General features: G+C 43.5%; 1 protein-coding gene across 10 annotated transcripts in view; it reads left to right on the forward strand.

The window, feature by feature from the left end:
* ZNF532 (zinc finger protein 532) overlaps positions 1-23,908 on the forward strand; it is a 42,046-nt gene that overhangs the window by 15,355 nt on the left and 2,783 nt on the right. For 8 of the 10 annotated variants that reach the window (XM_042886977.1, XM_042886983.1, XM_042886981.1 and 5 more), the window contains 5 exons: positions 5,281-5,462; positions 8,287-8,463; positions 13,000-13,162; positions 16,513-16,791; positions 23,289-23,401. In XM_042886977.1, the coding sequence (XP_042742911.1) occupies positions 5,281-5,462; positions 8,287-8,463; positions 13,000-13,162; positions 16,513-16,791; positions 23,289-23,401 (914 nt within the window). The remainder of the gene's footprint in view (positions 1-5,280; positions 5,463-8,286; positions 8,464-12,999; positions 13,163-16,512; positions 16,792-23,288; positions 23,402-23,908) is intronic. The other 2 variants (XM_042886984.1, XM_042886985.1) reach the window with 2 other exon arrangements.

Below are 23,908 nucleotides of genomic sequence, written 5' to 3' on the forward strand. Positions count from 1 at the left end.
TTAACGGTCTCAACCTCCGTGATTAAAAGCATAAACTAAAACAGAAAACTTGCAAGCACTTTTATAGTGAATGTCAACATTTTGAACTAAGAGTTTATCTTAGAGTTTTTTTAGGCCCTGAAGTCTAATCCAGTGTGTATTTTCACTAAAATTTAGCATAAGCTTTGTTGCAGCTGAGTGCTTAATGGTCTCTAAGATTCTTTTAATGATTATTGCTGTGCTTTGAAATGAGATTGTCCTGTGGAATCCACTTAATTGGCACCCTCATTAGCAGCACACCTATTTAATCTGAGTAGTAATTTTTAAGTGATTCATTCCTGATTTGTCTTTGGTTTTTATTATTTTCACATAGCTCTAGAAGTGAGTTTGGCATTCCTGTTACCTACAGGGGCAAACAACTAATAAATGGCACATTGATTCTGCTGGAAGGATATGCGTGCTGGTGTCTTCAGGTCTTTTTTAACCAGAAAGTGGTGTTCACTAGCATGCATTTCTTGCTGCGTGGCCATTTATTCACTTCTTTTGGCTTCCACTTTCTCTTACTACTGAGTTAAACTTACATTAGCAAAGAATTTCAAAATGGTTTATATGTGGTCTGATCTGAAGGAAGCACATCATTCAATAAAAGCGTGGGTCAGCGTGCAGTGTATTTTATAACCCTGTAAGAATTCCCATCGTTAATTAAATGATGGTGTGCCAGTTAAAAGGAATTCTGGTTTATTTCAAAGCATTCAGTTAATCTTGATGCAGCAGCTTGTTGCTGCACGTTGGCAAGGACCTGAAAGGCTCTGTTCCCTGCTCAGACCAATCGAGCCAGGAATGTTCTTGGAATCTCACAGCAGCGTGCAGGATAGGGGTTTGAGTCCTTAAGTTAGGAAGGTAGCTCTTCTGCCCATGCATGTTGATCTTATTTTCCATGATAAGTCCTTCAGTTTCATCTGTTTTGTGGTAAGATCCAGTAGACCTTGACAAACACGCACCTGCAGCGCGTGGCACCGTGAAAACTAGGAATTAAGGCAGTCTGTAAGCTTCACAAACCGAATGTATGAGACTGACAAATCCAGGGGAAATAGGTTGGGAGGACGAGGCAAGAACAGAATGGAAAAAAGAGCAGCAAAGTTTGAATAATAAACAGTTCTGTACTTTCTGTGGGGCCTGTTTTGGTACAGGGATGCATTTTTGTAGAAACACCTTTGGCCTTTCCTGCTGCCTCTTCCCAGTGGTTTTTTTTTTGCCCCATTGCTGCAGAGGATCAGAGGAAGCTCATGGAGGTACAGGAGATAGAACTGCCCACCAGTTGGTATCTCCTGCTGGAAACTCACTGTCTTACGAGGTCTGAGGTATGAATGAGGCCTTAATTACTGCGTGGTAGGACGTGCATTTCCAGATCTCAGAAGAAAAAAAAAGCACTTTTCTTGTCATTCCATTTTCAAAGAACGCTGTGAATAAACGTAGTTCTGAGAGTTTGTCAAACTATCTTCTTAAAAAAACGAATTAAATATTTTTCTTAGTCCTTTTGGTACATCGATCAGCAGTTTTCATTACGTTTTCTAAGCTGTGTCTTGTTGCGAGCTGTGTGGTGCAGCTGTACAGATGCATCGTGGAAGCCATCCAGCTGAAGGGTTGCTTTAATGAGAGCAGTGCCTCCTGCTTTCTTGCCTTTTCATCCCCTCATCAGCTAGCACATGCATCTCTGCAAGGGCAGTGTTTGCTAAAGAAAGTCTTTGTATAGGTTTATTATAAAAAATGTTACCCCTCTAAAAGCTTGAAAAAGAAATGTCCTCATTTCTCTACATGCTTGGCAACTGAGTTTTTGTTGTGAAACAGTGATTATTTTGGGGCAGGAAAACAGGAAAGCTAGATGAAGTATTTTTACCTGGGGAGGAAGGAAGATAAAAATAATTGGATTTTGCAGCCCATTGATGAGTTCTTAGTGCCCACCTGCTCTTGAAATGGAAATTGCACACAGTTTTGTGTGTTAACATGAGTCTAAGTAGGAAGGAGCTGTTGCTTCTGTTTCATCTCTTGTTACAAAGGTAGAAATGCTCAGTTCTGAATTAAAAAACAGTAAAACATCCTTTGCAGTTAAAAAATCTTCCCTGCAACGTTCTCTTTCTGTAATCCCTCACTCCTGTTAGTAATCCTGTTGAAAGGAATGAGGCCACTCAGTGATGGCTGAGTGAAGCCCTCACCAGCTTACTGAGGCAGCAAGGCAGCAAGCCTGGTCTAAGTCATGTTAATGCTCCTCTTATCTTCAGCTGTGAGCGTGTTGTTCTGGTGGATGCTGTGTTGCTCATTTGTCTTCAAGAACTCACAGTTCTTGTCTATCTTTGTTTTCCAACTCCACAGTTTTTTTCTTCTCACTCCTCTTTTTTTTTTTTCCTGAAGCTTTGATTTCAAAGGCAGGCACGTGATGGTTTTCAGAAACTGTTTTATTTTGGTATGGGTTGCAGTGAGAACTGGAATTTAATGCCACCTTAAGCCCAGAATAAAATGGTAAGCAAAAGTGAATTTCAGAATTTCACAGCAGATTCTTGTACTGTAATCAGTTTCAATTAAAAACGTGTACTTTTCAAACTGTCAAACCAGCAGCCCCAGCAAAAAGCATTGCTGGCATTTTGTGTTGGTCTGAATTACTCCCATGGCTGATGGATCTTGCAGACTGCTTGTTGCAGAATCAGAATCTGGGATAACCTTGTTCAGGAGTGCTGTATGGCTGTGAAATAGTGTAGCATCCAGGTTTCTTTCTGTAGTGTTTTGGAAGGACTATGAGAACCTTTTATGTAAGGAACTTTGCTTTGTTGCCCAGCATTGCACTGCTGCTTATGAATGCCTATATGACGAAAGGTGCCTTTTAGGAATGGTACTGGATCTTAGTAAATGCAGCAGACACACAGTGAGCCAAAGTTAGTCTGGCTTTGGCCACCTGTGAGCCTGAGCTGAAGACAGAGTTGGCATCCCATGGCAGTTCTGAGCAGTGTCAGAAGCAAGGGTGAGTGGCTCAGACCATGCACTGCTCACTGAGGACAAACACTGGCATTTCAGTGGATGTCTGTTTGTGTTTGAGCATGGTTTCAACCCTCCTGTTTCACGGAGGTTCTAATCAGAGTGATAGCACTGTAATGGCTGCAGATGATCCACCTCAGACAAAGCTTTGTGCAAGGATATCTGCTAATTCCTTAGGCTGATAGCAGTGCTCATATCCAACCTGCATTTGGAGAGTAGTAGATTTTCTTTGGTTAACTTGTTCTGCTTCAAGGTTCTGCATTTTGCCATCTTTCTTTTGTCAGGACGCTTGAGAGCTGTGGATGGAGACTGTTCAGACACACATTAGAGTGAACCATGCAAAAGAACACGGCTGCTTCAGAGCGTGTGACCTCCAGATATTCCGTGTTAACGTGTCTCCCTAAAATTAATGTTTAAAAAATAATTTACAACCATTTGTATGCAGCTTCAAAAAGGCATTTGGACGAAAAGAAAAAAAAAGTTTGCAGGTTCCAGTACAAAAACACTCTTGTGCTCGTGCTTAGAATATCAGTAGCATTGTCAGTATGTAAAGCAATTAAGAAATTACTTTAGGGTTAAACAGGGTTCTATTTGGAAGAAAAAATAATGGTACAGGTGTGCTTTAGTCATTGCAGTTCGGATCTGTCTTGCTGATGAAATGAGAGCAGGTGACTTTTTTGTTCCAGCAAAGTTGCCAATGCTAATAAGGCAGAACTCCACGAAACTTGCTTGTAGCACAGTGTGATTCCTTCTACAGCAGCAGCTTTGATTCTGCTGCTGTGTGCTCTGACTGACCATCTTTAACAGATTTGAAGGAGGGCCCAAATTGGAAGGAGGGTGTGACTTGGTGAAGCCCCAGGAAGTAACTGTTTTAACGTGAGCAGAAGGATTCTCTTGATCATTCGAAGATTTATTGATCCGTAGATTAGCAAATCGTTTTTTAATACAACTCAGGAGATCTTGTTTTGTCTGTAATCTTGCAAAATACATCCATCTGCAAGACTCTATGGATAACGCTGCTAAAATATGCAAATCCCGTGTTCAAAACTCTCCATGTCATGTAAGAGTCTTAGTTTTGCTTTTAAATCTACCAAAGTCACTGGTGAAATTCATAATTCCCAAGACATAAGGAATGTTTAAATTCGTAAGAAGTTATTTAAGGTCACAAGAAATTATTTGAAGTCTGAAGAAATATTAGACGCTTTACAGAGCGAGGCCTTAGGAAATGAGGTTAAAATCATTGCCTGCGAAGGCTTGTGCTGGTATTTCTGTTGGAGTCAGTGGAGCAGTGTTCGTGATGAAAGTTAAGCTCCATACAGACTGTCAGGCACTGCTTAGAGATGCAGAGGTGCATTGCTGCAGGTGGAACCCGTGGTGCTGCATGTTCTGTTCCTTGTGCCCTCCAGGGATGGAAAGCAGCTGTGAGCAGGAATGAATCCTGCTGACAGCTCCACTGCATGGTTTGTGTTTAACCCCACGAGTGGCACAAAGCAAAGAATTCCAGTGTTTCTGCCTTGGCAAATGGTCTACACACTTGCTGAAGATCTTTTAAAGTTATTTCTGTGTGACAAAATGCAAGAAAAGATGTCATATAGGGAGTAAAGTCTGCACTTAGAAAGGTGGCCCTTCAGAGACTTTGTGACTTTGTTAAATACCTGTACTTTTAGATGCATGATAGTTTGATATTTTACAGTGCAGATGCTGGAGTTTAGCCTCAGAAATGCATTCTGAAATTATCCACAGTCTTTCTGATTGACAATACCCCATTTATTGGCATTGAGGATATTCCCAGTAGAACTCACTGGGAGCAGGGGTCAAAGAAAATGAGGATAATGTACTTGGTGGTGGGTTGTTTTTTTTTTTTCTCTGTGTTTTCTTGTGTTTTTTTGTTAGTTTGTTTGTTTGCTTTTTAATTTCTGTGGTTAAAACCATTAGATTTGTTTCCCAAGCTTCGCTTGGGGCCCCTTGCACTGGTAAAGTAACCTTGTGAGGCACCTGAATTAAATGTAAGTAAACTACAATACATCTTCTATGCTCAGTGATGAATGAAGGAGCTTTGTTGTGCCAGAATGTCAGTATGTGTGGTGCCAGGAGGGACCACCTCAGCCCTGCAAGGTTGGTCAGTACAGTCTGAATTTTGACCTTGCCTGCTTCTTCTGGCTCACATCACAGTCGTAACATTTAACCTTTTATTTATATTACAGTGTTTGACACGAGAATTTGTGTATAGCTGAACCCAACCTTTTGTTTCATCTGTTTTGGTTTATCGTTTAGAAGACATGCAATATCTGCCAGATGCTGCTTCCTAACCAGTGCAGTTTTGCATCACACCAGAGAATTCATCAGCATAAATCTCCATACACGTGTCCTGAATGTGGAGCAATCTGCAGATCTGTCCACTTCCAGACTCATGTCACTAAGAACTGCCTGCATTATACTCGAAGAGTTGGTTTTCGGTCAGTATTATGATTATTTTCGTTGTCAATTTATATGTAATTTATGCTTTCAAAAGTAATTTCCCATTTTCATAAGCCGTGTTTGTAGGATAGAGCTTCTTGGGCTTAAGGTTGTCGTGGCAACAATTCTATTAGTAGTACAATTTTTTGAGTAAATAGTGCATTAAAACACAGTTTGTTTTGAGCATCCGCTCTTGTATGTTATTAAATCAGAATATTAGCTAATCTCATCCAGCCATAATATGTCAGATTCAGGGCTTCACAGTTTCTAAGGCCTAGAAAATTCAGATGTATTTTCTTAATTTCACGTTCATAACGGGCTTCTTGATTTTTTTTTTTCCCAGAACATTGAATTTCAGACTGTTCTTTCTGGTAGAATTATCATTTTCTTATTTTCTACCAGAATTTATTGTCAGGCCGTGGGCGGGCATACTGCACCTGCCTGGTAGCATAGCTAGAGCAGCTTTGTCAAGTCCTTTTTAATCCATTTGCTGTGGGAAGGGAAGATCACTCCGCTTTACACCACTTGCAGATGATGTTTCTCACCCCAGCAGCCTGGCTCTTCTGGTTCCTCACCGTTACTCTGCAGTTTTCCTTCTGTTCTTTTGTTTTCCTGTAACGGCAACTCACAGAGTGAACAGGGACCAGAGGTGTTTCGTGGAAGTGCTGAGTTTCAAAGGCCTTGAGAGCTGGGGAAAGCTACTGAAAGCTACAGTGGGGAAATCAGGAAGGCTGCTGGCTGGCTGGCAGGCAGCACAGCGAGGGATGGAGCAGCCCGCAGTCCTCAGGCATCCCCCATTGCGTGCTGTTGGACCACAGAAGGGCGAGTAGCATCCCACTGGGCAGGCAGCCTCTGCTCCTCGTGGAACCCAGCTCCTTTGCTGGGACATCTTCCACCCAGGAGGGAAGCACTTTGCTTGCATCAGGCCAGCTGCTGTCGGTTCTCAGTCCAAACCCATGGCCCTGACACAGCTCTCAGCTCATGTTTCTTTGGTTTGCTTTGCTCTGGTCTCCCAAGCACAGCAGTCTTTTTTTATTACATATTTCTTACATCTGCCTCCTTCATTCTTCTGCTCTTTCCCCTCGCCTGTCTCTTGGCATCACCTTGAGGGATTGCTGGCCTGCACCAGCAGCACCAGGAAATCTCAGAGTCCTTCATGGTGAATCGTGACAACGTAACTGAACTTGTCAAGATTTACCAGTAACATTTCACGTCACACTAAGTCAGAATTTCTTTATTTGGGGACAGCAAACCAAAACTGTCCAGGCAAGGAGCAGCAGTATCCAGGAGAGCATAATGCCTTCCTTGCTGTGCTCCCTGCTGCCAGGGCCTCTCACTGGGGAAACACAGCCTGTCCTGCATTTCCATAGGAGCTGTGGAGCAGCTGAACATCTCAGCCTTAAGCTGAATTGCATCCTTGCATGCTGAGAATGAAGGTGACCCAGCATTCCAGGAAAGGAAGGTTTGGGCCTTAGGAGCTGCTCTACTATACAACAGCAGATGCTGAGGACTGTTTACAAATTCACATCACTGTAGAAAAACAGGCAGACAGTGGGGCAGAGGGGGATGAGATGGGACCCAGCACTGCTGAAGGACACTGCAGCAGGCAGTGGGGACTTGCTTAAAGGAGAGGGTCATGAAGGACAGAGCAGAGCTGGCAGAGTGGGAAAGCTCTTTATTAAATGCCCAGGAATTGGAGCCCAAGCGGATGCAAACTGAACTGGTAGTATTAGGAAGGTGCATCGAGTGCTTCCAAAGGAAAGGATGATATTTCGTAGCATTTAGAGGTGGGGCATTTGAAAAGAAAAGTATTGAGAGCAGTTTTTTTGCTATTTCCTGCTTAATGGCTGTCATCAAAACTGTTGGAAAGTTAGGTCATGTTTACACAAAAATCATACTGCCTGGTGGGTGCAAAAATTATTGTTTTGGCAGTTTTCTAGGTTTAAATTGTAAAACTCTAGCTGCAAAGTACTGACCAGTAAGAAATGGGGTGGTTTGAGGGATGGTGTTGTCTCTGTTTATTGCAGCATACCCTTGGACGTACTGGGTACCACTTTGTCCACAAGGTGCATGAAACTGAAAGGGGCCCGCTGTGTGTGGGAATGCTCATGTGCTGATTTTAATCCCATTTTTTAATCGTTTTATTTTAGAATAGATGCGGGAAGGTCACAAATTTTCGGCAGTGCAAAAGTATGTTTTTGAAAAACACTTCCGGAATTCCAATCTGATGCGTTGCTGTGATTGTTGAGATTCAGTTCAGTTGCCCTGAATTTAAATTTACTCTTTTTTTTTAATTAAATCCAAGCGTTGATTTAATTATCGGTTCAGAAAATCATTACAGTTATGTCTTCATCAAATCTTAACAAGGGGAACGGTCCACGGGTTTTGCTGCCTGGTTTTCCATTTTGGTGGTAGCGGTGTACCCTGCACAATCCACTGCATGTGAAGAAAAAGAATCGCCTTTTGTAAAAGCTTTACAGATCCGCAGAGGTTTTAAGCTTTCTTTTTACAATCAGCGGATGCTTCTCTGTTCACCCTTCTGTCTGTCCTGTTGTAATCCCACGAAATGTTCTGAATTCACATCTCTCAGACCTACAGAGTTAAATTTGGGAAACTTTTTTCTCTTTTTTCGATACGCAGATCTCTGCTTATGTTGATTCCTGCTCTGTTGTTTATAGTTCTGAATTGACAGAATGACGTAGTTTTATCTGGTTATGGATACATGCTTACCTCTCCCACTTGCTTGAAAACCAGCGTTGATTCGGTGTCTTGCAGTACTGCTTTTTGCTAGGCTGAACTGACTCTTCTCCACTCTTTTTGCAGCTGCGTGCATTGCAATGTTGTGTACTCTGATGTGGCGGCACTCAAGTCTCACATTCAAGGTTCTCATTGTGAAGTCTTTTACAAATGTCCTATCTGTCCCATGGCATTTAAATCTGCTCCCAGCACACATTCCCATGCCTATACACAACACCCGGGTATCAAGATAGGCGAACCAAAGTAAGCAAAATTAATCTTTTACTGTACTTGCCTGCATTTTAATAACTTGTGGAATTGCTTTCTGTCTTGTGCTTACAGCGTTAAGTTCCGTACAACAGTTTGTCATTCGTTGGTAATGTGTGGTGTTCTTGTGATGATTTTATGAGGTTTTAGCTAGGAGTTTGGCAAAAGTTAACTTTCCATTCACAGCAGCAATATCAGTTCTTTAAGCGCAGCGCTAGGGAAAGTATTACAATAAAAGAGGAGAATTGGGTCAGGTGTGAGAGAAGTTCTTTACCCAGGGAGTGGTGAGACCCCAGCACTGCCCATAGGGGGGTGCCCCATCCCTGGAGGTGCTCGAGGCCATGGACGGGCCTTGGGCAGCCTGAGCTGGTGGGCAGCCAGCCCATGGCAGGGCTTGGAGGGCTGTGAGGTCTTTTCAAACCCAGAAATGCTGTGATCCCGCTGTGAACTGCAGAAGTAATTCAGACTCCTGCTAGTGCGTTGCTGATGCTGGGTTTTTTTAGTCTGGTTATAGGCGTTTTTACTACAAGCTTAGCAAATGTAATTCCAAGGAGAACTGCTAAGGCTCATCAGCACTTCTGTAGTGGTTTTACAACATCTGGTTGAAAAGTTCAGATTATTTTCTATCATGCTTACAGACAGCAGTCTTGTAGGTGGATTCGGAAGGTTGGTTCCTTCAGTGCCAGCAGTGCTCAGGGGTTGGGGTGTATGCTGGTGGGGTTACCTCCAGGCGGCAGAGCTGCAGGGTTCCTCAGGGCAGGCAGAGCTGCTGGCCAGGCAGTGCTTTCCTTAAGCTGTCAGTGCTTCATGCAAGCTGCAAACACTGAGTTTTAGCTCTGCTATGGCTGTCATGTCTGTCAAGCCCAAGCTGATAGGTGAGAGCTGCTGGCTGTGCGCCTTGTGCAGAGTTGCCCTCCAGTTCGGAATAAAAACGTGCCTAGAGCTGTACTGTGTAAGCTTTTTGTGACACGTGAGCTTTCTTTTCTGCATTAAGGCTGAACTCTTTCCGTTCTGCAGCTGGGAAGGTTGCACATTGCATCAGTGAGTGCTTTACTGAAGGCAGCCAGGGGCATAATTAGGAAGTGAGAATCGGATCTCAGTTGTACAGATGTTGCATCTTCAGTTGGTGGGAGCTGCAGGTGCAGCATGCCTGAAATTCAGACTCTGTGCTGTACTGACCTCAGCTCCGTGCTTGCAGTCACAGCCCGTCTTCTGCCTGCCTCTTCTGCTGGTATGAGTGCTGTGCTGAGAGTGAATGCCCCGCTGTGTAACTCCATCCTGTTTCTCTGAGGGACGTAGAGCTCACTGAGAGCACTGCAGAACCTTGTCACAAACAGCAGGCTCAGGAAGATAGAAAGCAGGTGGGAGAAACAGTGCCTTGTGCATTGTAATAATTGGATTTCACAGGAATTCTCCTTTTCCTCCTAGCCTATGAGAAGGGGGTGTTTTTATTTATTTGGCAAAAGAGCGCAAAATTTCTGCATCTGGCACTAAATTAAGACAGTTGCACCAGTGGCAAGTGACACCTTGTTTTAACTCGAGGGAATATCTTCAGGGAGAGGCTCTGAAATACCAGCACTTAACCTAAAACTTGTTTGGGGTTCTCTTGATTTCCAGATTAGAGAGCACGAAAGGGCTGAGATCCCCAGCAGAGTGAGATATTCCCCGGGTGAAAAGTACAGAAGATTTTCTGACCTGTGCTCAGACCTTTTGAGCTGCTTCTCGTAAATCTGGTGAATTAAGTATTTTGAATTAAGTTTCCTTTCCATGTGAAAGTGGTGTTGCTGTGAAATCAGCCAATTTTATCGTGGTGCTGTCGGGCTTTCCCAGTCCCTGCAGTGTCTGGAGTTCCATGCTCCATCATCGTAGGCGTCTGTGGGAGTGCAGTGTCACCTCTGGGCTCAGGATGCCCATGTTGATTGCTGCCTGACCTTAATAAGGTCTTGTCTTGCCTACTGCAACCTGTGGTTTTCCTCAGGATTAACTAAAAGTATTTGTGTTGCTCATTGTCAGTTGAAAAGGGGAGCTATTAAGTTAACTGGCTCCTGAGGATAGCTCTTGGCCAAGTGACATCAAACATTCCTTGCACAAATTCCCATTCATCTGTAGTGTTGAGTGCTATATAAGAAGAAATACATCCACGTTTGATGAATATGCCATATTTATTAAAACAAAAAAAGTCCATCTGCAGTGATTCTCAAATGGTTGAAATTTTAATATAGAGCATTTAATACAAAGCACAGAATGGCTTTCAGCTTTCAGCCCTGACAGCTCTCTCGTAGCCCCTGAGATGCTTTTATGTGCTGCCAAAGGTTACACGTGGTTTTATTTTTTCAGTAGACTGTGTTCTCCATGGCTGATCTCTTTCTGAATACTGAAAGAACTCTTGCTTATGAAGCCAGATCATGAATATATCCTGCACTCCTGGTACAAAGTGCAGTACAGGTCCCACAGGTACTGTTTTTTTTAGCGAGGGAAAGGGGCAGGTTGACAGGCATGTCAGATTGTTTATCAGATGGACGTTCTGCTGTTTGCAGCAGCCGTGTCAGTGCATGCTGTGTGGCTCAAGGCAGCGGTCATTCAGGGCTGTGCAGCAGCAGCTCAGTTGCCCCTGGTGTTTGCAGGCTGGTGAGCAGTCAGCTCTGACACTGCTGGCAGAGATGCAGACAGCACTGTAAGAGACAGCTCCTAAGGGACAGAAGGAAAGTGTCTGACATCCCAGACTTAGGAAATGTGTGCAGTTGGTACCAGCTCTGTGCGTGTTCACCAGAAGATTTGCTACACAACTGCAGTACTCCCCTGCTAGCAGTAAAAGCACTGCCTCCAGTTACCTTGAGCTGCTGTGCTGGGGTAGAGCGTGCATGGATGCTCGGCAGCTGTGTACAGCAGCCTGGGGAGGGGATCCACTGCACAGTGAGTGCTTTGTCTTTTAGAGCTCCAGCAGTGCATCCTGCACTGTGCTGTGGTTGCAATAGCACTGTGCCTGGGCAGGGTTTTCCTCCTGCATCCATGGCAGCTGATCTGCTGGGCAGTGATCAGTCTGCTTCTCAGGAGTGGTCTCTTGGGATCTCAGTTGAAACTGTCAGTAGGATATGTGGGGTCTGTATGGATAGGAGATGTGTGAGGTGAAACAGCATTTTAGAAGTCTGTTTTTCTCCCTACCTCTTACCATCAAGGAGCATTCCCTATTTCTGGCTTCCTACAGGACTTATTTAAACAATCAGGATTTTGAGGAGTAGACATCAGCAGTAATGTGGCAAACTGCAATACGGTTCCAGAATGATGCTTGAGGAGCATTTGTGCCCAGCAGCGCAGCTCTCTGCTGCAGAAAGCAGTGCAGTACAGAGGGGATGCAGTGCAAATAGCAGATCTCATAGCACATGGGAGAAGCAGAGAGAGAAAAACGTGGCCACAAGGAAGAGAGAGCGCAGAAATAATTTTTTCACAGGTTCATGTAAATAACTGTAATGTTTTTCATTGTTTCCAATATCCGGAGTCACTGAACGGGTGGGACTTCATGTCCTTGTCCTTGTCACCTCAGAGCACAGTGCAGAATGGTCTTTAGAGCTCTTTCAGACAGCGTGCTGTTGGAGAAAGCTGCTTGGAGGGAAATGGGAAGGAGTTTGGGTAATTTATGTGGGTAACGAGAAAATGTAGTGTGCTAACAAGGTTTGGTGTTTTTTTAATGGAAAGTCACTGTCCAGGACAGAGATCAGTGTCAGGCTGGTGGGGCTGGGAAGGCTGCAGCCATCCTTGCACTAAGCTCCTGCTCCTGGCTTTCCCTTGTTTTATCTGCAGTTTCTCAGGCGTGCCACGACGGATGGCCAGTGGATTACCTTTCTGTCTTTACCTGTAGCAAGTTTCTGTGTTACTTTTCTTTCATTCATTTGCAAAACCAAAAATGGATACGCCTTGAGAGAGGAAGTTGCAGTTTTGGTGGTGTCTGTGCATTGCATTTATAGATGGGTTCGTAATGGCTTGTAATGGCAAAGCAGGGAACTGTCACCCAGGGAGGTTCCTGTGTCAGAGCATTAACAGGTTCCAGACCTGGCACACAGGAGTCTCAAAGCCATACACGTTGGTAAAAATACATTTATCTCAGAATGCATTATTGGTTATGGTCGTATCAGGGACTCCCTGAAAACAAATTGCTTTTGCAACCTGAACGAGGTATATTCTTTGTCCTTCAGTTATTGCATGACTTCAGGAACTGAAGATGTTTGACTTTCAGAGTATCATAAGCAGAAGTCAATGTTACGTATGTAACTGGCACATGCTGTTGTTTTCTGGCTTAATAGTTTTTTTGTGCTTTTTTTTTTTTTTCTTTCTGTTTTTCTGCCTTTTCTCCTGCTGCTTTCTTTTGGGTTCTGGAGGTTGTTTTGAATTAGTTGCAATTTACTTTTGTTCAGGCAGTGTGAAATGATTGCTTACACGTGTCAGATCTTGTCTCTGCTGAGAAAAAAGTTAACGTTATGATTCCTGTGGCTAGATCATCACCATGACTGACACTGTTTATTGTACTTCTGTTTTTAGAATAATATATAAATGCTCTATGTGTGACACTGTGTTTACTCTACAACCTTTGCTCTATCGCCACTTTGATCAGCACATTGAAAACCAGAAGGTGTCTGTTTTCAAGTGTCCAGACTGTTCTCTTCTGTATGCACAGAAACAGCTTATGATGGATCATATCAAGGTGTGTAGGCATCTCTTGTTTTATTCTTAGATACTGTTTGTCGTGCAGTGTATCGTTTGGGAAAATACTGTTGAAAGGCTCGCAATTCCAAGAAGGCTGCTGGAAGAAATGTTAGTGGTTCCAAGAGAGCAATCTGTGAGTAACAGCCACCAATGCTAAAATGGTATTTTGTCTAACCTTCAGCAGCTGCACTGTAACCACTTACTGAGCTTTGCAGTACGGATGTTGATTTGGATGTAGCAGGAATGTTGCATTCAGTACCTCATCAAAATCGTTGTGGGGTCATTGAGGTAAGCTGGTCCAATCCTAGCAACTCCTGAGCCTTATTTAAAGCACTGAAGAATTACTCCAGTGGCTAGGAGCTAAGAATGCTGAGTACGTGACCAAATCAAGTCTGTGATGCTCAGAACTTGCTGGTGGTGTGTTTCTTGAATAGATGCAGAATGTGTGTGCGCTCACAGACACACGTGAACACTTTCAGGCAAAGAAAAGAAACCTGAAGTGGATTTTTTTCATCAGTATCCCTATAACTGCATGAATGAATTTACTGGAGAAGATTTACTGTCATCCTTCGAATCGTGTTGCAGAGAACCAGCAGCCCCCTGGCTCTGACCCGTTAGCTGTAGATTTTAAATACGCTACTGGCTGTGCTGGAATTTCTTAGAACTTATTAGCAGGATCTGGTGCCTGGTTAACTGCTGAAATTTTGCTGTTTAAATAGTAAAATTGGTAGTAGTGAAAAGTAAAACATCTTTCTTGTCTACTGAAGATCACTTTGTGTTTTAGCCTCAAGTATGTTACCTTTAATCCCCAGAAATCACTGACGTTGTGAAGAAAACAAGATCAGAAGTCTTGGAGCGAAAGTTGTCCTTAAAGCCAGTTTTAAACCTGAGTTGGAGACAGGGAAGGGCTGACCAAGGTTCAGACACACACTGGCAGTGTGTTTTCTTTGACTCTGAACCAGTTTGTGTTTACTGTAAGAATCGCCTTCGACCTATGCCAGCAAAGTACCATCACATCTGCACATACATCCCTCTAAACCACTGTGCTAGGGCAGGATCTGACCATAGTTAGAGCCAGGAGCTATCCCTATGGGCTGGGGCTGCTCAGCACCTTACTGTAGAGTTGCTCTTTTCCTTTGGATTTGGGTGCTTATAATTTTTCTGGCTGTAGTTTTCCATGCCAGAGTTTGTACTGATGAACACATTTCACTATAAATGATCCAGAGCTTTTTGAGAACGAGTCTGAAACATTAGAACGTAGGCATTCAGTGACAGTATTACTGCTTTTATTCAGAGTTGCTCATGCTTTCACGTTTAGGAGGTGTGTATAGCAGTAGGAACAGCAGCCACGAAGGGTAAATGGGACTTAAGGAGGAAACTAAGAAGAAAAGAAAGTGTACAGATAAAAGCAAAAAAGAACACAAGAGAGGGGAAGGCTGCTGGACGGGGGCAGAGCTCAGCCCAGCTGGGTTTGGCATGGCTAGACATAAACCAGCAAGGCAGAGACCATATGCACAAAAATAGAATGGGAAAGGACAGAAAGAGGCTCTGAGGGTGGTTGTTTAAAACTACCAAAAAAAGCCACCAACAAATCTAGAATTATTCCTGTTGATGAGAATGTGTCTTGTTGACAAAAAGTGTATCTTGTTTTCCTCTGGTGGCTCACAGGAGGAAAATGTTTAGCAGCTGGTGAGAGCAGGGAGCAGAGGTGTGGACTGGAGGTGTAACAGGCTCAGTTCTGTTGATGATAATCACAGAAACCACTGTGACTCAATGCTATACATTAGTGCTTTTGTTGGTTTTGTTTGTTTGTTTGTTTTAATTAGGAAGTTAAACTTTCAGGTATTGAGAAAATTGAGCACGGACGTCTTACGTGCTGGCGTGGAATTTCCAGATAAGTCTTCTGTTGAGTGAAGTTAAATGAATATTCAATTACAAAAATCCTGAAGCTGCAGGACACCCCTGCCCACCCCGTGCTCATCCTCTATGTCCTCAATTAATAGGGTAGTCCAGGCAACCTCTTCACTGCACAGTTTGCTTTTGCTCTCAGCGCCTGTCAGTCAGTTCAGTGCACTTGGCTTTTTAATAATGTTTCAGGTTTTAAAAGTGCTGGCTTTCTTTTCCAAGCAACGACTCAGTAAAAGAATATGTTCTGCAGGTCAGGTTGACATTTGCAGTTGAACCAGCAAGCAGTCCCAAGGGCCACATTATTTACAAAAGAGCTCAGTACTTGAAGCTGAGGAGGAGCAGATCCTGGAGGAGCAGATGGGCATTCTTACAGTCTCAGAACCCAGATCGTGTTAGTTGCTTTTTGTTTCTGAAGTTGCCTCCCTGTTTAGGGTTAGCCAGACACATCATCCAAAGGAGTTACAATGCAGATGAGTATGTGAGGGGATGAGAGTGCTGCCCTGTAAAGGGCAATGGAAATGTAAAGGGGATGGGAAGGAGCCCTTGCTAATGGGCACCTGCTCAGCAATACATTCATTCTAGGTTGCAGTCATGTGTCTTGGCCCAGAACACTGCTGACTGCCTCCTGTTGTGTCCACGTCCCTGTCTGAAACCCAGGCACAGAGCTGATCCTCGAGGGGTTTGTCTTCTTTGCAGGCCCAGGGATGGCGCTGCCATGTGGCACTGGCTCCAGAGACTGGGAGAGGGGAAGTGAAAGAGTTCTTCCCGTCTTACAAATGAGTTATGGAATCCTAGATTCTAGAATCTGGAAGGGAGGGTCACTTCATGAGAGCTGCAAGGTGCTGAGCAGCTTCTTAGCTGTCCCCTCCAGCCCTGCACACCATCGGTTCCAAGGACTGTTAGCAGTGTGTAGCCCTGAGCATGCAGTGAGACAGAGTTAGCACAGGCTTAACATAAAATAATAACGTATCATAATAAACATCACTGCCTGATCTTTCCAGAGTTGCCTTTTCTTGTCTTATTTGCCAGTGCTCTAAAACGAAACTTGTCAGTAAAAACCCCTCCTTCTTGCAAATCTCTACTTAGACACATAGTTTGAAATGAGGATTTTAATTAGCTACACTAGGTAAGTAAAGCAAGAGACCGAATATAACTTAATGCATTCACTGAGCCCTTTTTTCTCCTTGCTCAGCAGCAGCTAAACCTTCGCAGTCTCACTTTTTGGTGAACTGCTCTTTAGCTGTGACTGGCATCTGTTTGTTGGCCAGTGTCTGCTCACGCTACACTTTACCTTCATTTGGTCATTGTTTTTTTAAGTGAGGAATGTGATCTGATAAGAGTATGGCAAAGCAGATGAACGCTTTTGATTCAGAGGGCATTCAGCATTTTAATACAATTGTACACACCCGCGTTAATTGCTTACTTTTTATTTTATTGTAGTCAATGCACGGAACTTTGAAAAGTGTTGAAGGGCCACCAAACCTGGGGATAAATTTACCTCTGAGTACGAAACCCACAAATCAGAACTCAGCCAGCCACAATAAAGAGGACACGAAATCCATCAATGGAACGGAAAAATTAGAGAAGAAAGCTCCTTCTCCTTTAAAGAAAGGAGAGCCTAAAAAGGTCAGCAGTCGTGGCTGGACGTGTTGGGATTGCGATAGGTTCTTCACTCAGAGAGACGTTTACATCTCCCACATGAGGAAAGAACATGGAAAGGTAAATGAATATTTAATTGCAAGAATACGACTTAAGCCTAAAATACGAAGTTATGTTATTGGTTTTCTTTTTAATGCAGTTGTGCTTTTGCAGGTAATTAAGCTCCATCATTATTATTCTTCGTTCGTACGTGTATTTCATCTGTCTCTCTCTTGCTGATCATTTTTTGTCAGTTGCTGCATAGTTCTTTTTGAGAAAACCCAGGCACTGGGTTAATTGCAGACTTGTTCATCCATTACCAAAACTTCTTCAGGATGGAAAGAATGAAAGATACTCCAGTATTTCTTCCAAGTTACCTCCTCTGGTCCAGGTTCCTACTTCTTCCTTTGTGCCCTCACAGCCCCCCGTCTTGATAATTCATTAGCTGTTAAAATCAGAGACTGGAGTCTTGCTTTATTGGTGCAGCGAGCACCAACCTGCATTTCATTTTAAAGGTATGCTCACTGCAAGGTGAAGTCATTGCTCTGCTCTTACACTTGGGTTCGGTCAACAAGGTGAAATCTGTACTGAAAGCAGCAAGGTGTGTGGTAACGTACTCAAAGTTGATTGAAAGTGAAAAGTGGAAATGCTGTGTCCTCAGGTCAGCAGAAAGACAGCTGGGAGTCCTTGGTGCATCCCAGAGCTTTTCCAATTAAATGAAAACGACTGACAGGTGGGCTGTAGTGAAACTGAACAGTTTTCCTCTGCTGCTGCTTGCAGGGGAGTGAGCAGTGGAATTGACTTTTAAAACACAGCTAAAAAGGAAAAGAACAGTGATAAACACAACACACAGCTGACTCACACTCCTCCTTCCTTCTGTGCTTCACAGTTTAGAAAATTACCCTGATCAGTGCCCAGCCTCCTCTCTTCTCCATATAGGTGGAGGGAGATTGATAGAGTTAGGATGTAAAATATTCCAGCTCCGAGTCCTCTTGAACAGTCTCTTTCAATTAGTCTCTTTAGAAAGGTCTTATAAAAACAAAACAAAATTAAAAGTGTGCAAAATTTGTGTATTTTCCAAAATTAGAGGGTTACCTCTCTTGAGTCAGGTAAGAAGCAAAAATAGTATTTCAGGGTTGAGCAGAGGAACGTTGTCATAGAGAGGCTTTAAAAGGCAAATAATTACTTGTGGAAGTTGATAAGAATGAAGATGTCCAGCACAGAAGAGTAGAGTAGAGTCTCTTCAGATTTTCAGGTATGCTTTTACTATTTCCACGAGCCATTGACCTGTAGGTTCCCAAACTAGAATTCTCCCTCAACCATTTTTCTGGAGAGGGTGAGCAGGAGGCTCCTCCATAAAAGAGCTTGAAATACTCAATTTGCAATCCTGTCCTAAACTTAAGCTTTCCGTGTCTTCCAGCTGAGGTGTCTGATGGCAGATAAATACATAGATGATATTCACAGACGTTTTTACAGCCTGATAAAGACGGGTGAAATAATAGCTGAGTGCGAGCTGTGTAAGACCTGAGATGAGTTGTGCAGGTGGCAGAAGTGCTTTGCATGAGGTCACTCGAGTGCAATGAGTATTACAGCAGCGAGAGCAAAGTGCTTATTGTCAGGCCAACGTGGCCAATAGAAGAAAGTGAATGCTCCATTCCTTTGTTTCAGTCTTGGGTCGTTTTTATTGCCTGTGCCTCCCTGTTACCTCGCCTACTTTAGTGCCAAAACTGTTGTGTCCGGATGGAGCCAGGAGGCAGTAATCAGAGTGCAGGTGAGGCAAGGCTAGGAACCTCAAAGGCTAAAGGTTGTGCAGAAGGGGAAGACAACAGGAGCTGCTCCTTCAGTGAGACACAGGGCTGAAGGAAAATGAGCACATAGGAATGAGAAGCTGGTCTACAGAGCCTGGACCAAGTTGCATCAGGGCAGCATCAGCCTGGTGTGATGGAGCAGCCTGGGGCAGCATGACCCTGATTCACAGAACTGCATCTTCTTTCACCTGGTTCTCCTTTGCAGCCTGAGGGCGTGAAGGTCAGACAGCTCTGTTTGGTTTCTCCTCATGTTTAGAAGCCCAATTTTGCATTTCCATCTACTGAAGTCATGGAGGAATTAGTGTGAATTGCTTCGGTTTCGGGCCCAGCAGGTCTGTTGGTGACACTTGTGCTGTGAAGTGCTTGTAAAGAAACTGCATGCAGTGTGTTGCTGTCCCTGCAGCGTGACAGTGAGTGAATGACTTATTTCTGATCCCCCAGTGCTCGTACAGTCACAGCTCAGTTTTCTCTTAAAATCGGGCCTCTAGGAGCATGTAAAATACTGATCAATCCTGTTTTTCCAGTTAGTACAAATATTGACTCATCGATGCTTTTACTGGCAAACAAATATCTGCAGGACCAGGTACACCTAGATTTTACACTGATGCAGTTCTTGAAACCAAAGCACAGTGATGCAGACTACCCGTTCCCCATGAGAACAAGCTGGAAAATCACATTCAGTGTAATGAAACCCACATCCAAGTGGCAGAAGGCATGTAAGATAAGGTTAGTACCACGCTGATAATGCTTTCTGGTAATAACTTCAAATATATATCTTCCTCCCTCTTGTGTTCATTGAGAATGTGCATGTAACCTCAGGAACAGCCCTTATTATGAAATACCAGACAATTACAGCACTCAAACACTGGCCAGGGGGGCCAATTCATTGCTTATATTTGTTTACTTGTATTTTATCCCTATTAAATGTCTCCTTGGTAAATGGGAGGCAGATGTAGATTAAAGTGAATAGATACCACTTGCAGAGATGGGTGATAAAGGAGCAGATGCCACTCTTCTTCCAGACCTCTTGAAACTGTCATTGATTTTAGCTTTTAAATGATTGCATTCAAAACGTAATTTGTTACAGATGCGTTTTATTTTAGAGACTAGAAATGAGCATAAGATGAGGGCACATGTGAAGTAGGTCTGGTAAATCATGGCATTAATTCGTAGTCCACTTTTCTTGGAAATGCTAGGTAAGTATTATTTGCTCTAGAATTACCTGTGCAGAATGTGCACTGGAAACTTTAATTAAGCAGTTTGTGAGCTATTGCAGAACGCCTTGACATGTAAGGTACTTGAAGGTAATTTGTTTCAAACTCTTGGTTGCTGCTGCTGCAGTTTGCAGTGAAGATGTGGAGCTGTAACCCCCTTTTAGCTGATCTCAGGCTAAATTGCTCAGACCTAGGAGAGTTACAGCCACACATGTCCTCTTTGGGCAGGTTGCTGGCAGTGTTGGGAAGCAGTGGCAGGTATACACATGCACATTTTCTGTCTCCTTTCCCTGAGCTGGCCGAAGGCTAGCCAGATACTGGAAGGTTTGTAGCCACCATGGTGTGATTCTTCCTAAATGCTGTTTCTGAAAAAGAAAAGTGATTATCCTGGACAAAGGGTGGCACTCACACAGCTGTGCTCCTGCCTTGAAGCTGAATCTGGTGTATCTCAGCCCAGTGCACGTAGCTTCCTAGGACTTCTCCAGCAGTGCCCTTCCAAGAAAGGACAGATGTTTTGTAAGCAGGAATTGCTTTCCCAATTCCAAGTGGCAGTGCAACTAACTTAACATCCTCTTGTTCCTGCAGCTAAGGACAAGATGCTGTGCAACAGCTCCTGCAGCACCTAACCACAGCATAATTGTCCCATGGGGAAAGCTGCATCCTAAAGATCACTGCTCAGGTTTCTGTATGGACAGCTTTTTCTAAGTTAATGCAGCTGCAGCTCGGTTCCACTGAATTCCAGTGGAAGCTGATGGCATATCTAGTCTCTTCCGCTGCTTTATGCTAGCATATTAGCAAGAGTCCGGGTTCATTTAAATTAACCAGTTTGCTTCCTGGAGTGCTGAATGGGAGCAGCCTGATGACCTGCCTTGTGCTTTGTGCTAGACAGTGTTTCAGAGCTCTACCAGCATGCCTGTCAGAGCTTGAGCAGTTGCTGCAGCACCACCAGCTCTGTTGGCCTTGCTGTCCACCTGACGTCTGGTTTATTTCACCTGTTCTGTTTAAAATACAAAACACTTTTTAGCTATACCCAAAATCAGTATGGCTGATTGCTACGTTGTTGAGCTGTTTATCTGTGCTCATCTCTGCAGTTTTTAAGTGGGATGCTGTCACTTAAAAAAGAAAAAAAAGAAGCTGTGGTGGTTGTTCACCGTCCGAAGGAATTTCATGAGACAGTGGTGTAACACCCGTATATAAAGCAACCCACACATGTAGCATTCAGATTTTTGGTTAAGAGAAAACGGAAGAAAAATATATCCTGCATATTAGCAGGACTGCAAGTCATGTGTTTGTGAATAAAAAACCCCCCAAAATTCTAGTTGCTATCCCAGTCACAGCATTTGCTTTTCCTGCACACACCACATGATGATTCCCCATATTGCCCTGCCTTTATCCCATGGCTGTTCCTCAGCAATAGGTTTGGTCTGGCTTACCTGAGGAAGCAGCCTGTCCATCTTAAAGCACAATAATTACTGTTGTGATGTTGCCTCTCCTTCATCATGCGCTTTCACATTTTGTTTTAGGCTTTTACAACTCCATCCCAGAGCACTGCAGTCGTAAGCACACTGCAAAACCGTGTTGCAAAGCGTGCTGATCAATGCATTGGTGTTAATGACTGTGCACGGTGTGTATGTACTTTCAGAGAAAAACATGTTGATTTTTTTAATTGGCGTTTAAACACAAAAAGAAAACGAGCTGTTTTGAGGAACATCGTGCCTCTAAGGGCATTATGTAGAGGACTGTCCCTAGTAGGATAACCAAACCTTGCTTCCTAATGGGATTCCTCCCATTTGCATCAGTGACCTTTCAGAAATCCTCTTCTTTCCTTCCCCCACATTCCCTGTGATTTTGGCCTTAATAGCAGAAAGGTCTCTGATCTCCATTTATCTCTCATTATCTCTCATTATCTCTCATTATTATCTCTTATCTCAGCATTTCAATGTGATTTGAGCCATAAATTATTTAGGATTGAGAATTGTATTTTTGTATTATTAGTTTAGATTAGGCACCAGAGAATGACTTGTATCCCATTAGAATGTTCATGTGAATTGTGGCCTTTCTCCGCTGTGTAGGAATCTGTAGAATTCTGTTTCCTCAGAAGCTGGGAATAAATAAGCCAAACCTTTAACATTCTTCTGCAACGAAAACCTTTGGTACTGAATGCTTGGGAGTGAGGGATGAATCTTGCACGGATTCTCTAGGAGAGTCAAGCAGGGTCCAATTCCAAGCGTTGATCCAAATCATTTGTTCAGTGGCTTCGGCTGGCATGGCAGAGTGGCGTTACATTATTTGCCTTTTTCAGTTTGAAGGAGAGCTCTGATCTCTGCCAGGGCAGGAAAAGGCAATCTGGAAACATGGGTTGTTTTTTTTCTTCTAGATAACTGGACTGATTGCATGAGGCTGTCTGTTCCTGCAGTTCTACCTGGGCAGCAGGCAGAGCTGTTTCTCACTATACACTGCTTGCAGTCTGGGTGCAAGTGACCAGAATTTCTTACAGGAGATTCCAATGGAGTCCATTTCTTCTTCAGACTCTGCACACCCTGACTCTGGCAGGAGCGGCTGTACAGAATGCTGAGCGCTGGGCTCTGGCCCCAGCTGGATTGTTGGAAAGCAATCTGAGGAAGTCTTAAATGAGATCTGTTTGGTCACTGTTTGGTTTTAACTTTCAAGATGTTCTGTTGATTTCTTCATTACTACCAGAACGGTAGAAAATAACAGATAGGAGCTTGAAAAATCTATTTAATTGTAGAAGGCAGGACATTTGATTAAGGAATATTTCAGTTTCTTTGCTGCAGCTGCTGATAAGACAGGCCAGTCAGGAACAGGATTGAGTTCTAAGATTGTGATGTGCTAATGAGACCTAAAGGATAATAGGTCTGTGTCGTGTGCTCTTGGAGCTTCTGTAGTTCACAGTTTGGAGACATTATTCCTTCAGATACCAGAGCTCTGGTGACTTGTGTTCAGCTGGAATGGCATAGATGGAGACTGCTCCGTCCTTTCTACCTTCCTTCCTTTCCTCTCTCCTTCCACCTAACAAACAGCGATATAAAACACGCAGAATCCCCCACACTCGTGTTCCTCAGGTTGGCATCAGGCTGCACCTCGCATTTCTTTTGTGACTTTTCTGAGCCTTGTTGGCACATCAGTATTCACGATGCTTTGCTTTGGTCCTTATCACCCCTCTTCTTGTGGGTGACAGAAACCCTCTTGGTCAGCAGCCTCAGAAGTTTTCAGGCAGCGGGAAAGGAAGGGTGACTTCACTGTGAAAGCAATCTCTGCTCATTCTGCCTTTACCTAATCCAGAAATTGCCCCCTGACCTCCTGCACCTCTTTGATGGAAGACCTTCACTTCACCCACTATATATGGTTTCTGTTTGCAGTCTTTGGCAGTGTGTGCTGGCCACATTGCTTTGAAAGAGATGTAGTTTGCTTGACAGAAGTGTCAGACACTGGTAAGTACGTTTCTTTCCTATGATTAAAGGTTTTGGCACACAGATGACTTTCACCTAGCTTTTTTTTTCTTTTTTTTAATTAATGTGTTTTTCTTCTTTTAAAGCAAATGAAGAAACACCCTTGTCGCCAGTGTGACAAATCATTCAGTTCATCCCATAGTTTGTGTCGTCACAACCGTATCAAGCACAAAGGCATTAGGAAGGTCTATACGTGCTCGTAAGTACTGCTGTTTTGTTTTTCAGAGATGCTAGGGGCAGAGTATAAACCAACAGTACACACTGTGAGTTGAATTTTTCTTCAGGCACTGAGGTTAGCCTAACTCACCCTAACCTCAGTCTCATGGGCTGGCTCCAAGAAGATAAAGAATATGGACTTGAGTGCAGAATTAAGACTCCTTTGGAGCTAGCATTCATCCTTCATGGAAAGTGATTGTTTTCTTGCTCAAATTTAGTTAGGGAGAACTTGACAGAGTGTTCAATTGAGCGTACAGTTTAGTTACATCAATAGAGGTACAAGAAACAAACTCATGTGCTCCTGGCTTTTTTTTTTAAGCCACGCTTTGTTGTGGGTCCCAGTGCTCCTGTTTTGGGTATTCAGAGAACTTTTCTCCCATTTACTGTGAATACAAGCTGCTCAAACGTTTGTGGTTTTGTTTTTAATTGTTCTCCCGTTCTGACAATTCTTGTGCAATTGATTGGAAGAGTGCTGTCTCCGGTATTAAGG

This window comes from Lagopus leucura, unplaced genomic scaffold (genome assembly GCF_019238085.1).
Source record: "Lagopus leucura isolate 7727_CA_CO unplaced genomic scaffold, USGS_WTPT01 Super-Scaffold_100070, whole genome shotgun sequence".
Taxonomy (NCBI): Eukaryota; Metazoa; Chordata; class Aves; order Galliformes; family Phasianidae; genus Lagopus; species Lagopus leucura.